This window comes from Xyrauchen texanus, chromosome 9, assembly GCF_025860055.1.
Source record: "Xyrauchen texanus isolate HMW12.3.18 chromosome 9, RBS_HiC_50CHRs, whole genome shotgun sequence".
Taxonomy (NCBI): domain Eukaryota; kingdom Metazoa; phylum Chordata; class Actinopteri; order Cypriniformes; family Catostomidae; genus Xyrauchen; species Xyrauchen texanus.
In genome coordinates this window covers 23,792,926-23,808,942 of record NC_068284.1, presented here as the reverse complement: position 1 = coordinate 23,808,942, position 16,017 = coordinate 23,792,926, and the positions used below count along the sequence as shown (strand labels likewise).

The 16,017-nt window shown below is 37.5% G+C and overlaps 1 protein-coding gene across 2 annotated transcripts in view; it reads right to left on the bottom strand.

Moving 5' to 3' along the window:
• Nucleotides 1–5,337: 5,337 nt before the first annotated feature.
• LOC127649559 (serine/threonine-protein phosphatase 2A regulatory subunit B'' subunit alpha-like) overlaps nucleotides 5,338–16,017 on the bottom strand; it is a 49,212-nt gene continuing 38,532 nt past the window's right edge. For both annotated transcript variants that reach the window (XM_052134716.1, XM_052134717.1), the window contains exons 5-13: nucleotides 14,696–14,770; nucleotides 12,775–12,861; nucleotides 12,501–12,657; nucleotides 10,920–10,968; nucleotides 10,741–10,830; nucleotides 10,302–10,477; nucleotides 8,252–8,370; nucleotides 8,001–8,107; nucleotides 5,338–7,844 (exon numbers count right to left, since the gene is read on the bottom strand). In XM_052134716.1, the coding sequence (XP_051990676.1) occupies nucleotides 7,748–7,844; nucleotides 8,001–8,107; nucleotides 8,252–8,370; nucleotides 10,302–10,477; nucleotides 10,741–10,830; nucleotides 10,920–10,968; nucleotides 12,501–12,657; nucleotides 12,775–12,861; nucleotides 14,696–14,770 (957 nt within the window). In that variant the 3' untranslated portion in view covers nucleotides 5,338–7,747. The remainder of the gene's footprint in view (nucleotides 7,845–8,000; nucleotides 8,108–8,251; nucleotides 8,371–10,301; nucleotides 10,478–10,740; nucleotides 10,831–10,919; nucleotides 10,969–12,500; nucleotides 12,658–12,774; nucleotides 12,862–14,695; nucleotides 14,771–16,017) is intronic.

Here is a 16,017-nt window from a genome sequence, read left to right as displayed (position 1 = left end):
TGAACCCATCTGGTAGGGTACAATACATTTCCATCAGTCCATAAGCTTTACTCTAGAATATTTTTTTATATCTAAGTCCATCATTTCATCTGTTGTTGATTGCTCAACTGGAAATATTTTAGTCAAATCATATTAGTCAGATCACACGCTGGTGTGTTTAGAGGTGTTGCCAAATATGGAGAAAAGGAAATCATATACTTTGCAATTTAACGTATCCATTTTGCAAAATCTAACAAATTTTAAAGGCTAAAATTAATGTTTCTATGGACTTGGGAGGCACTTAAGGTGGTTCTTATGGAGTGGTGGTGGTGTAGTGGCTAAATCACAGGGCTGTTAATCAGAAGGTCGTGGGTTTGAACCCCATGGCCACCATCATTGTGCCCTTGAGCAAGGCACTCAACTCCAAGTTGTTTGGGGGGATTGTCCCTGTAATAATTGCACTGTAAGTTGCTTTGGATAAAAGTGTCTGCCAAATGCATAAATGTAAATGTAATGTCTTAGGGGCCGGATTATACAGTATCCAAAGCATGAGAACTTGTGGAGTTGGAAGGGAATATTAAAAGTGCAGAGCTGAAGCACTGAATGCTGTCTGATGGCCTCAGAGAATTGACCCAACTGAAATACAGATAAAATAATATTTTGTCGTGGAAGGTGGAGTTTTGGCTATTCAGGGCAAGACAGTCATACATTGAGTCAGGGGACAATGCTGGAAAACTTATGGCTAGATATATAAAACAGAGAGAGTATTTTTCTACCATTCCCTCAGTGAAATCTGCTGGTAGTGAAATATTTACTTAAGCCATTGATATTAATAAAGCTTTTAAAGAATCTCTATAGTTCCACATCTTAGTCTATTGATGAGGATATTAGAAACTTTGTGGAACCATTAGAACTTGCTAAACTGACAACTGAGCAAAAACATTTCCTTGATTTTGAGATAACCTTGGAGGAGCATGGTGAGGTAATTAAGGCCTTGCCTACAGGCAAGGCTCCTGGGCCAGACGGCTTTGCCTCTCAGTTATTTAGATTGTATGCTACAGAATTGGCTCCTCTTTTGCTAGAAGATTATACAGAATCATCAAAGAATGGAAAGCTTCCACCAACCATGACGCAAGCCCGGATCAGCCTGATTCTTAAAAAGGACAAAGATCCAAGCGATTGTAAGAGTTACCTTCCAATTTCCCTAATCCAGCTAGACGTTAAAATATTGTCAAACATTTTGGCTAACCGATTAAGTAAATTTATGACATCACTTATACAAATAGATCAGGTGGGGTTTATTCAGGCTGTAGCTCTTCTGATAACATTAGGCGTTTCATCAATATCATGTGGTCAGTGGCGGATGATCAGACTCCGGTTGCTGCCATCTCATTTGACACAGAAAAGGCATATGATATGGTAGAATGGGATAGTCTTTTTAAGATTTTGGAAATGTATGGGTTCGGGAATACTTTTATTGGTTGGATTACATTTATAGGCACCCGCTAGTGGCGGTACAAACAAATTGATTAACTTCAGATTTATTTTATTCTGGATAGGGGCACCCGACAGGGCTGCCCTCTTTCCTCATTATTGTTCTGTCTTGCCCTGGAACCATTAGCAGCCGTGCTAAGAAAGGAGGGTGAATTTCCAGGGTTAGTTGCAGGATAAGCTTTTGCTTTATGCAGAAGATATTTTATTATTCGTCTCCAGTCCTACTAAATCTATGCTTTGCCTCCACAGAATTATTCATTTCTTTTCTAAGTTCTCAGGATACAGATTTAATTGGTCTAAATCCGAAGCTTTGGCTCTGACAGCGTACTGCACGGTAATGACTTTTCAGCTGGGTGCCTCCCAGTGGCCCAGACAGAGCATTAAATATTTGGGTATTTGATTCCCAGCAAATGTGTGTGATTTAGTTAGAGTTAATTTTGACACTTTAATAAAGAGGTTTTCGAGTAATGTGGGCAGGTGGGCTTCACAATCTATGATTGTGAAGGCTAATGTTATTCAAATTAATTGTTTTCCAAAATTCAACCTGCTACAGTCTCTCCCTAACGATATCGCCCTCTCTTATTTCAAGCAATTTGACAGCATAGCGAAGTCCTTCATTTGGAATGGTAAACCTCCCAGATTACATTTTTAGTAAATTGCATAGGCCAAATGACAAAGGTGGGAAAGGCCTACCCAAGATTTTGTTTATTATTATGCATTCGGTCTCAGACATTTGGCTCATTGGTCACTTCTACCTGAGAGAGCCCCTCCCTGGTTTTGTATTGAACAAGAAGTTCTTGCCCCTATTTTTCCATTGCAAAGCCTTTCTATAAAACTAATCTGAGAAGTTACACCCCATTATCTTGCATTTGCACTCGGTATGGACAAAAATGTCAGTATGGACTGTGTGTTTAATTTGGACATTTATTTATATGTTACTTCAAGCATATGGTTGAACACAGAATTATGTATTACAAGTCCTCTTTCTGCTGGTCAGAGTGGATAGTGAAGGGGGTTGGTACACCCTGTGTCTTATATGAGAGTGGAGTGTTGAGATCCTTTGAAAATTTGGTTCAACATTTTGGGATTCCCAGATCTCAGTTGTTTAGGTATTTACAGCTGAGCCACCTGCTCTGTACTATTTTTGGGAGTAGCACACACCCCCCTAGAGTGGCAGATACACTGAGAGTGTTGATTACTGCTTTTGGAAAAGGTCATGAAGCGTCAGTGTATTACTCCCTGCTAAATCCGAGTCTGGAGGACAGAGCTTGTGTGGGCTAGGATTCTATAAAATGGCAAGTCTGCATCTAGAGATGCAAGGGTGCGCCTTAATGAAGTCAAGATTTTACATAGATTCTGTTGGATCCACTCTAGATTGTAATGGCTTGGTCTTAAAAACACACCCACCTGCTAGCTGTCAGAAGGTGGAGACACAGCCCATGTTTTTTGGTAGTGTTTGAAGATCCAAGAATTTTGGTTGAAGTTTCAGAGTTTTATGTGTGATGTATTGGGCACTCAAATTTAATTTAGCCCCAGACTATATTGATGACCGCGATGAGGCGGTCATCAATATAGTGGACAAACACATAACAAATTGGGTCCTAACTAGTGTTATGATTGGCAGACAAATTGATTTAAGGGGATGGAAGTAGGCTGGAGTGCTCTCATTTCAAGAGTGGTGCACGGGGAGGGTGGCGGCTTTCAAAGAAGTGTCATGTAGAAGGCTGGGTAAATGGGATTCATTTGATGGGAAATGGGGCATTTATTTGGTGTTCTTGGAGGGCTCTTGAGGAGGGGCAGTGGAGAGAGAAGTATAGTTGTAAATGTGTGTGATTATTATATTTTTTATTTTGTGTGTCTATACTCATGTGTGACCACAGGGATGTTTGTTGAGGGTCAGGGTGGGGTTGAAGATTGGGAGGGGAAGTGGTAATAGTGGGAGTTAAATGTTGATTCTGTGAATATATGTTTTGGTTTTCTTTGTTAATTGTTTGAATCAATAATAACTATTAATCAGAAGAAACAATGTTCTGTGTTAATTGGATCTCTTATAAGGCCAGAAATAGTTCTAAATTGGTTTATGCTGTCCAAATTTCGCTAACAGTCCTGAGAGACCAAACCAGCATTCTTTATCTTATACCTCTTTGAATGAATGTGATAGGCACAGTCTGTCTGTTTTTTGGAAAGTTTTGAGTGGTTATTACATTGATATACTCATAAACATTACTCAAATCCTAATCCTTATAGTACAGAGACAAAAACAGCATTCACTAGCCAGAGATCAAAATAGATATGATTTCAAACACACAGTGTGGACGCTTTTCAGGGGAAGAACATTCCCTGCATGTTGGCTTATTGGGTCCAAATTTAGGTGGATAAACATTCTGAACTAACACAGTGATTTCACTTAATGATGCACAAAGTAGAAAGTTTCCCCCATTGCAGTGTTGTGCTACGCCAGACGTTGTAACGCTGCACTCAATGTTCAAACAATTTCAACTTTGACCTCATTGTCACTGAACTTTGAAGCTGCAGCCAATGTTAACCAGACAATTCAGATGAACTATCATTAGGTGGACAGTGGCAGCTTTAAAATCAAAACAAGATGTTCTCTGCAGAGGTTTTCATGAGGCGATCAGATGCTGGCTTGATGCACCAAACACAAAACAAATGAAGACCCCTTTCCAGACAGATCACACTGTGAATTTGGCGCCAGTAGGTCGAAAGATCTTCAGTTTAAATCGGTCTGTGCTTACCGAGCAGAAGCTGGAATTGTATTTGAAAGTATAAGCATGTAAGAGGTTCAATTTCTCAGTGAAATGTCAACAGAGTGGCAGCAAAAGTGAAATATATGATGTACATATCACTACCGACAAGCAGGGCCAATTACAAAGCAGCTAACACCATTAATTAAATGCTTTGTTATTGTTTCAGAAGGGCTAACATTTAAAATTATGAATGTTCACAATGTAATTTAATTTTACATATTCAGGAAGATAGTTTAATAACAAATATCTATGAAGCAAAAGTTTTCATTTATTGAAAAAAGCTATTTTTTTTCTATATAAAAATGTATGAGCTAACTAAGCTATAACTTTAATGAATTTACTTTAATTATTAGATTGCGTTCTTCAAATCAAATTGTAAAAAATATAATACAAATAATAATATTAACAATGTTGATTATAATAACTCACTTTCTTCACACTAAATGATGATGCCAATTTAAGTGTCCCTTTGGGCATCCTGGCAGTGATTTTGCAAACAAGCCTCACATGTGAGAATTTAAAGTTTTACCTCTGTGTAATCCAGCGATAATAAGGCTCATTCTGGTTGAGTACCTACTGTAATACAGTCAACAGGAATGCATGTTTTATTAAACCTACTAACTAACCCAAACCCCAACCATCAGTGGAGTAAAAATTGAATCTCAAAAGAAAAATGCAACTGTCGAATTGTGATCATCACTGGTAATACTTTTGTTAGCGCAACAGGAAAAGGTAGGAACATTTTGATTGAATCTCTCACAATCTTCAGGAACAGTTAAAGACAGAGATTATCAAGCATTCGATCCACAAGGATTAGCTACATTTCTTGCAACTGAGTCTCAAAGAATGAACGTTACTATAACTATATTTTAGGTCACGTAATTTTCATGAGATCAGGCTGCTTCCTTAACCCTTTCTTTTAAAAAAATTATTTAGATTTTACAGTTTTACTACTGCTCGGTAAAATTACAAAAAGTCACTTGATGCATCCAAGTCTCAAAGAGAACCCCCATCTAACATCATCGTTCCTTATCAGCAAAGAATTAACAACCTTTAAACATTGAATTAATTAATATTTTATTTATTTTCATAATTTTTCAAAAGAAAGAGGGGGAAAAAATCATGCGAACACAAGAGCCATCTCATCAGAACACATAGGAGATCACCTTACTTAAGTCCCGTCTTTCACTGTCTGCAAGGGGGAAAAAAACACATGGAAAGATATAAAAACGAAAGAAAAAAAAAGCTTCTGTAGCTGCCAATAGCTGTCCAGAAGATCAGATTTGCATAGCACTCATAGCAGTCAAGTTTTGATTTAGATTTGTGTTTTTTTTCTTAATGTCTAATAGTCCTGATAAAAGTTTAACACTACAGCAGTTGTATTGCTCTGTTTTCTAAGTGCTACTTGCATGTCATTATCCCAGAAATGCATTCAGTTGATTGTCACCTATCAGTGAATTCATATTGAATTATTTTATAAAGCCCCTGCCCACTCAGCTTAATGCACATTATATAACACTGGCAGTTAGAGATATATCATAACTTAAACTTCCCCTACCACTCAGTGGCAGAGTGAATCACATGGGAAAAATAAAATACAAAGACATTTACAAAGGCCTTATAAAATAAATGTCCTAATTAAAAGCTAGTCAGAGCTAGTCTACAGTACAACAAAAGCTACTGGTATCCATGAAAATGGCTGGCCAAATGAAAACAAACAACAAACCAATCCATATAATGTATATAAATATATTACACTAATTACATAAACCAAAGAGTGTGTGAAAGAGCACGCGAGTGCTCTCTCACATACTCTCTCTCTCTCTCTCTCTCACACACACACACACACACACACACACACACACACACACACACACACACACACACACACACACACACACACACAACTGATCTGGCTAAGAGACAGGCATGTTTTACATTTAAGGTGATGCGTTTAATTTTATATATTGAAATACTTCCTCCTATCCCAGCTTAATATGCAGAGACAACTATAAAAAGCAATTCATAGGTTGATTTCCCCAAAAGATGTAAACACTGCTGTGCTTTCTCAACAAATAACCTGAGTTTGGTGCGGGGCTACCTGTTTGTCCAGGCAATGGAGGTCGAGGGGAGTGTTTGGGAAAACTGTCTGAAAACAACAATTTGTTCTGCAATTCTGTTTGTTGCCAATAATGGCACATAAATGACACTTCACATTTAATGTGGATACATGAGCTAACAGTGGAAAGAGGTACCAGAGTTCACAGAGTTCCTTTGGGACGATGTATGGATTGAATTTGGCAGTACTTGGGTGATGTCCATGAATTAATTGAGAGGTTAAACTTGAGACCGGCCACTCATAACCAGGGGTCAGAAAAGAGGGACTGTGGCATGACATTTTATACACATTTTATACACACTGATCTGCTTCTGTATAATCTTACGGACAGAGTTTGCAATGCCCAGACCAAATAAATAGTGCTTTCCAACTCTTATTCAGATCTTTACAAATGATTACAAGTGTATTTATATAATTTCAAAACATACACAAAATGCTATAGGACATACATTTTTGTACACATCACTTAGAGGATGATAAGCAGGATGCATTTATATATATATTTCATATTTGCATTTCTTTAAAAAAGGTGTGACAATTTCGACCCCAGAAAATCGCAGCATATCTTGAATATATGGCTGAGAAAGAAAATATCCAAAAAGCATTTTCAAGTCTAAGATTGTCCTGGTCAGTTCATCTGGAAATATGTAATGCAGGTTGGATGTCTGTAGTTAAGTTGAAATACCTAAAAAGTCACAACTTTCTTTCTCTTCTTTTAAGCAACAACATGCAATACTATCAGTGACCGCTAGGGGCAATACATAACCGCTGATATGTTTGTACTGTTGCAACCTCAATGTCCCTTAAACACAATGTGCAACACAGCATAGCAAAGGATATGTGCTGTTATCATGTCTTAAATATTTGATTTTAGTCTGAGAGGACTCTTGAAGCTATATATTACACAAGGATAATGTGAGCAACACTATTTGCTCTCTCTCTCTCTCTTCCTTCCCCACCTCTTAAAAATATGGCAGCATTACATATAGTTTCACTCACATTAAAGCACATTCTAAACTTCTTTTAAAGTTACTATGAAGTCCAGTTTTTCACATCAAAGTCTTTACAAAGGGTGAATGAAACCAGCCGGCAGTTTAGTTTGGGGGAGTGGATGTTATCAGAAAGAGATTGGAAAAATAATGAGTTTACATTTACATGTTAAGACATATTGCACATAAAGCATTTTGTGTGTTTCTGAAAGCCTTTTGGTATTAGAATCAGTTCTATTGCACACACACACACACACACACACACACACACGCACACAAATTTCCTTAATGAAATGTACAAAATAATTTTCCCTTTTCGAGAAGAGAGTGAAAATGGGGTGATGGTGATCCATTCATGTTTTTGATGAACGTCACGGTGTGGAGACGATAAAGGTGGCTTATGCCGATAAATCCGAAATAACCAGCTTATCCATTTTATTTCCAAAGTCTGAGGACACCATGTGTTCATCTGACTCGTAATCATCATCAAAAGATCTGCAAAAATAAACACACAACAGTTATGATTCATACTCCCTTTGCCTTACAAGGTATCCATCATGAAGTTCAACCACATATAGATTGTATCTAGTGTCTATGCAGCGTAACAAACTCTGAACCAAATTCATTCCATGACAGAATGCAGTGACTCACCCCTCTCGTATCTGTTCATTGGCTGTCTCCTCTGCCACAAGAATCTCATACTCTTCAGCAGCATACTTATCCCAGTCTGAGGGCTCTGGACCGTCACTGTCCAAATCCTTTTCAAATCGTACCCACAAAATTACAGTTATAGAATTAACAGAGTGCTTACATAGACAAGATTTAGAACATTGGATTTGTGGCCTTTTAGATGACAGAAAATGCCAGTACAAGTGTGACCTACAGTATCTGGAAAATCTCACCTTTTGCACTGCAAAGGGATCTCTCTGCTCATGGTCTAGATATTTCTCCAGATTGAAGAACGTGTCATAGAATATATGTGCCATCCTGCAGCGCTTTAGATCTCGAAGAGTAATTTTACCTGAAAAAAACCAAAAACAGAACACCTTAATTTATTCATTTGGCAGATGCTCTTTTCTAAAGTAAATTATAGCACATTACAGGTATACATTTCAACAGTATGTTACATTTATGCATTTGGCAGATGCTCTTTTCTAAAGTAAATTACAGCACATTACAGGTATACATTTCAACAGTATGTTACATTTATGCATTTGGCAGACATTTTAATTTAAAAGAATATTACAATAAATACATAGTGTACATTCACTGTTAAAAAATGCAACTTCAGTTTTGTCAAAGTTGATTGAACACAGAAAAACTTGAGATTACTTAAAAAAAAAAATAAAATAAAGTCTACTTTTATGCCATTTTAAGTCAGAGCAACTTACATTTTCAAACAGTGAGGACATACAACTGCAAATTTGGTGGTGAAGGTAGAACTTACAGGCTTTTGGGCATGCTCAGTATGATCACTGATGCTCAGTCCTAGGAAGCCATTTGTGGCAGAATAATATCATGGAATTTAAAAACTAAATATCAAATAAATATTTGATTTTGACTCATGTCTTTAAGGATGTTATCCAGTAGTCATAAACATCTGTTAAAGTCATGAAAAGGTCTTCAAAATGCATGGGTTAAAATCTGTGGGAACCTTGTAAGCCTAAGCAATATGAACTTCATATTGTTGCATTGGCTGCTGAGCATGCCAACTGGATAAGCATTGTGGATGAAGGCAATACCCACAATCCCTTGCACTTTAAGGTTTTTAATGTTTTGCTGTAAAAAGTTGTCTAGTTTAAAATCATGATCTTGTATAGAAATGTATGTAGAAAAGATAATCTGCTTAATAAAGAATATCTTTTTATATTATTTAAAATAATTTTGAAAATGATGTGCACATGTACTTAAAATGGCAAGTTTATTGAACTTAATCACTGATATTTTTGAGTTTGCTGAACTAATTGAATTAAGTTCATGGAACTTGTAATCCAACTTTTTAAAAAAATATATTCTCCCCTTTTTCTCCCAACTTGGAATGCCCAATTCCCAATGCGCTCTAAGTCCTCATGGTGGTGTAGTGACTAGCCTCAATCCGGGTGTTTGAGGACGAATCTCAGTTGCCTCCGTGTCTGTTAACCTGTGCATCTTATCACATGGCTTGTTGAGCACGTTACTCCCCCACCGAGAGCGAACCTCATTATAGTGACCATGAGGAAGTTACCCCATGTGACACTACCCTCCCTAGCAACTGGACAAATTTGGTTGCTTAGGAGACCTGGCTGGAGTCACTCAGCACGCTCTGGGTTCAAACTCATGACTCCAGGGGTGGTAGTCAGCATCAATACTCACTGAGCTACCCAGGCCCCCTACTTGTAATCTAACTTGAATTGTTAAATTAGTACAACTAATTTGCCTGAAGTTGAGTAAACTCAAAAACGCTTTGCAGCTGGTTGCCTTTTTTAAGTTTACTCAACAGTATATCAGTATGTGTTCCCAGAGAAATCAATCTATGACCTTAGCTTTCACAATGCTATGCTCTACAAGTTGAGCAACTTGAACTTAGCTCAAAATATCAGTATACGGAGTAATCAGAATTCAAACCTCTATTTAAAAAAAAATTAATCTGCATTTGTGTGTAATGAAGACACAGGGACAGAGCGAAAATGTAATTGATCCACATTTCATGTGTGGAATTTATGGCTTTTTTATGGCTTAACTGACAGGAAAGTTGGGTGTGGAGAGTGGGAATGGGATCGGGACATGACACAAGGTGGGTTCAAACCTGTGTCGATGTGAACATGTACACTACCCATTCATGTTCAAAATGGTTTTGAACATATGTATCATTTCTACTTTAGCAGAAACCTCCGATCTGCCCGTTTTGACTGATTACCATATTGTTGAGTTTATAGTTTGATAGGAATGGGATCTCTGGCTGGCCTGTCATACCTGGGCATTCTGGTTTGACTAAGTCCAGCATCTGACACAAGAGATCCTGGAAGGGCAGTGGTTCAATGCCCATACCCTCCATGCGTTCACACTGTTCCTCATAGAAGAACTCCAGTTCATACATGGAAAGAATGCCATCTCCGTCCATATCCATACAGCGAAACCAGTACTCTATACTGAACAGAGGTATTTAGATAGATTAACTGATATAGTAAAGAAATGATGATATGCATCTAAAGCAATGATTAGATAGTTAAAGTGCTGATCTCTATTTATGTTCCAGATGTGACAGATTGGATGTATGATTGATTCCATTAATTGATAGCTCATCAATCATGCCACTCATGTAAAGACAAATGTGTTCTCGAAGATTATCTAGAAAGCAACAAATGCAGCGTTTCTATTAAACTATACTGGGTTTATCGAAGACAGTCATTACCTTGTATGGTTCTTTTTGTCCTCCTCTGAGATGAGGAACCAAACAAACTCAGCATAGCTCATTCTCCCTTCTCTTTGCACTGAGTTTCCCCTAGAGGAAAGAACAATCACTTATCATAAACCATATGAACACATACCAAAAGTTCAGATACCACCTCATTTCTCATCATCAGGTCCTACCTTGTAACAGATCCAGAGAAAAGCCTCTCGATGACTCTGCTTGATGAAGCTTTGCCACAAAGAAAAAAAAAAAAAGAGTTTCTCAGTTCAACACATTCCTAAGCCTGATCTGAAGTTGAATGAGCCTCATCGACTGTAACAGTATCTCATGAGTTCAGGTTCATTTTTATATCTTTAAGAGTGAGATAAATGAAAGTTTGGCCCAAACTTGACAACACATACAAAGAATTTGCACACTTTTGGACACTTAAGTCTGAATGAAATTGCATTAGATACAAAATATCGAACCAAGTGGAATCATTTGATGCTAGACCTTTTCTAAGAATTTTATATGTCTTACACTTTTATGAGCCATTTTAACCAACTAGTCTCCAAAGGTGATTTTTAGTAAATGCGTTAAAGCGGAAGTATGTAATTTCTGCTTACTATCACCACCGAACGGAATAGCAAAAAATAAACTTTTTAAAACAGCTTTCGAAATCTGCCCCCATCTGCTGTTGGTCAAACAAAGTGATAGTCTCCCCCCCAACTCTCACCATTGATTGAGTAAATGTTATTGTGTTTGTATAGACGGGTCACTCAAAACAGATTTATAGCACCACAGAGACATAGTGTTTACTGTTTTCCCAAAAAATTTACCTACAAATGGCTTACTTACAGTTGTCTCTGCATTTTAATTTGGAATATGAGAAAGTATTTTAACACAGAAAAAAATACATACTTCAGCTTTAAGTCAAAAAGTTCACAAGTGTTCTGGCAAAGTAACCACGGGTGTAGTTCATCACATTAACTATGGATGTGTCCAATAAAATTGACAACCAGAAAGTATCCAAACACTTCTATCCCCTTATATCTATTGTGTTATCATTTGAAATCTACACTCACTGAGCACTTTATTAAGAACAATATGGACTAAATGAAGTGTCCAACATGGTCGTCTGCTGATGTCGCTTATTCGCTTCAAGGTTCGACATGTTGTGCATTCTGAGATGCTATTCTGCTCATTACAATTGTACAGAGTGGTTATCTGAGTTACCATAGCATTTCTGTTATCTTAAACCAGTCTGGCCATTCGCCATTGAGCTCTCTCATCAACAAGCATTTCCGTCCACAGAACTGCCGCTCACTGGATGTTTTTTTTTTCTTCATGAAAATCCCAGTAGATCAGCAGTTACAGAAATACTCAACCAGCCCGTCTGGCACTGACAATCATGCCATTGTAGAAATCATTGAGATCAAATTTTTTTCCCACTCTGATAGTTGATGTGAACATTAACTGATGCTCCTCACCTATATCTGAATGATTTTATGCATTGCACTGCTGCCACTCGATTAGCTGATTAGATAATCGTATGAATAAGTAGTACAGATGTTCATAATAGGGATAAGTGAGTGTACCTTCTTTTTGTGAAATGTTTTACTTGAAAAGCATTTCTTTAATGCTTAATTTTTCAACTTTCTTTCAAATAAATGCCACTTGGTTTTATGTTTTGTTATGCATTATGCAATTTAAGTGTGGTTTAAATGTCTAAATACTTCTCGGGGCAGCTGTATATATTTAGCCACAACTTTGGTACTTACCATGGTCATTGTACCTGGCCAGGTCCTTGGGGTCGATAAAGAGGTCATGGTCAGTGTCCAGCTCCCAGAACTTACAGTAAATGACATAAAAGTGCTCATAAGAGAAATAATCTGTGATTTGATTGACATCATCCTCTTCTTCTAGCAGGGCGAGAGTCTAGAAAGAAATTTAGAGTGGATAGTGATGAAAGAGCCTTTTTGGCTGGGTTTTGGAGATTGAAGTATCCTAAACACATTGAAGGCCTAAAGTGATGTGGCATTGAGTAGTGTGTACCTGGAGGAAGTTGCTTCTCCTGAGCTCTGTCATGTTGATCTTGCCAGTCCATGAGCGATTAACTGTGTAAAATATTCTCTGAATAACCTGGAGAGGAGAGAGAGGACATTTCTTTGGAAAACTTTAAAATACTTTGATTAAAGCAGTCTGAACAAAATGTACACTTATCAATTTTCTAAAAAAAAATAAAATATATATATTGTCCTTTGGAAAAACTCCATCAAGAACAATAGATAACAAATGGTTTAAAAAATTACTTGAGTCTGTTAAAAGATCGGCCCAAGTTGTAAATGGTGTGGAGTCCAAATACATAAATCCTACTTGATTAAACAAGTTCCATAAGCAATACTTTTCGAAATAATGATATCTGTTCATAGCCTAACTCTGAGGCCCATCGAGAAATGCTACTTTGGAATTTGATGAAGCTGCAATTAATAAGAAAAAGCATATTTTGTAGAGCACCTGTGCACAGCAACCAAAGAGCAATGGGAAGACATGAATTGGTTAATTTGCCCAAAAGTTTTTATTCTATCATCATTTACTCATATTGTTCCCAAACCATTCGACATTCTTTCTTCCCGTGGAACACAAAGGAGATGTTAAGCAAAAAGTGAATGTGGACAGAGGGAGTCAAGTTCCAAAAATGTATTTTAAAAGTTGTCAATGTGACTCACATACTACATTCCAAGTTTTCTGCAGCCATGCTATAGCTTTGTGTGAGGAATGGACCAAAATGTAACTTGTTATTTACTGAACCTTCTCAGAGAAAACGCTTTGCACCAAGTTGGATGTAATTATGCCAAACGGCACTAGTTGTCATGTATCTCATAACCAACTGTAACACTTATTTTATTATGAGGAAATACAAATGAGATTTGAGAGCTACAGCAGACTTTTAATGAATGATTACTTACATTTTAGTCTGTTCCTCACAAAGCTGTTGTTTGCCTTTAGAAGACTTGAAATAATAGTCTATGATGCTTGTTTTCATTTTTGGAGCGCATCAGCATCTGTCCTATTCACTTTTTCCTTTCCTTTTGTGTTTTCCTGAAGCATGAAAATCATTCAGGTCTGCAACAACATGAAGGTGAGTAAATGATGACATAAATGTCATACTTGGGTGAACTATCCCTTCAAAGGTTATAGATCTACATGAATTGTCCCATGCATATGTTCGGTCTGCATGTACAGTATGTACAGTTGTCTTGTGACTGGTTGTACAGAGTCAATTATATCTAGCTTGTGGTAACAAAGTCTACATGCTCCAGGTTCCAAGAGAAACAGTGACATCAGAGTATGGATTAACATGCATTTCCTGGTAGATCAGTCCTCCTAGGAGAGGTTGGTACCGGGGTGTGTCAACCAGTGCACCAGTGCAAGGAAGTGTCTAAATATGGGCTGTGCAAAACCAGGGTCATTGGCCTGTTGGTGGCATCCGTCTTTCCGTGATGTCAGGCCACTTTGACGCCATTGCCCTTCCCACCCTCTCCCTCCACCTCCTCTCTCTACAGCATGCGTTGCAGCTGTCCACATAGACAGGCAGACAGACAGACAGACAGACGCACTGGACTCCATGTCTCACCACCAACTCATCTCAAATAGCTGTATCCCATTTACTGCAAAGAATTTAGAAAGCTAACAAGACTTTCAAACTCAATATGAAATATTGGAGCATTGCTAAAAATAGAAATTGCAGGTGCCATACTGATGATCAACCCAGGATAAAGCAAAGTAATTTTCCTTTTGACAGCAGCTGACACTCAAACAGCCATGGAACCATGATAAAAAAATTTTTAAACAAAAGATTACAACAAAGAATTTGGCTGTGTTCCAATGACAACAATCCTTCCATTCCTGTAATTCTATCCAAATTCGGATTTCTATTGTGAGGTGTTACTGAGTACTTAATAAAGTGACTTACTGTTGTGATGTACCGGGAATGGAATTCAGGAGCATCTTTTAAAAACGTCAGCCCTGGATGAGTGTCCACTATGTCCTATATTAGAAAAACAAGTGTGAGATGACCTCCTCTATCCCAGTCAAATGTCAGTACAGGAGATTTCCTAATACCTGTTCATAATATAACATAATATAATATAATATAATATAATCAATACAAAATAAATCAATAGAATATAACAATAGCTAATTCAAAGATACTTGATAGAGTGCTGCTGTATGAGAAATCCTTTGTAAACCCCTGATTTCTTTGTGAATTATCTGGATTTCTAAATTAATGGCTCCTATCATGTGACCCACAGTGAATCTTAAATTTATCCTAATAGTAACCAACTTAATAAAGCATAAATTAATAAGCAAGTCTTTATTAAAGAAATTCTAATTAATCAACAACACCTAACTGAAAAATGTAACTTTATTAAAAGCCTCTAAATGATCAAGATCACTTATAGAGTTTGCAAACCCTTCAATTTACTGCATACATACAATATACTGTATCAAAATGTTCAGCTTTTATCTCATCTGTCCACAGAATGTTATTTCACTAGTGCAGCATTTATTTTAGAAAGCAAGGGTTGTCTCCTTGGTAACCACCCATAAGACGTTTTCAATATTTTTCTTATGACAGATGAACAAATACACTAACTACATGGGATGTCTACAGATTCTTGGTTGTTACATGGGTTCTCACTTTCTTGTGGATTATAATGCATGCCCTTTCCCTGATATTTGTTGGACAACCACTCCCAGAGCAAGTAACATCAGTACACAAATGCCCTTCATCAACCTGACTGTTAGAAGTCTCAGTCTTCAAAAAACGCTTTTCAGTCTTTTAGAGCTTAAACAACTCTTCCAAGGAGGCCATTTGAAATAATTTCTTCACAACAGAATTCTGTTGTGAAGAGCAGGCCAGTGGTGGACTCAGCGGTTAAGGCTCTGGGTTACAAACTGAAAGGTCGGGGTTCAAGCCCCAGCACCGCCAAGATGCCACTGTTGGGCCCTTGAACCTATCTGCTCCAGGGGTGCTGTTTAATGGCTGACCCTGCGCTCTGACCCCAGCTTAGTTGGGATATGTGAAAACAACTGCATTTCATTGGTTCTGTACCCGTACTCTGCACAATGAATGTGTTTTTTTCTTCACAATACGGCAGGGAATTAAAACCCAAACAGGAGTTAATCAGAACATCTGATTGCACTTTTCTGAAGCATACAAATTCTGCTAATAACTTTGAAAATGTACGCCATTGTTCGATATGTTCGTTAAATAAGACTAATTTATTCATT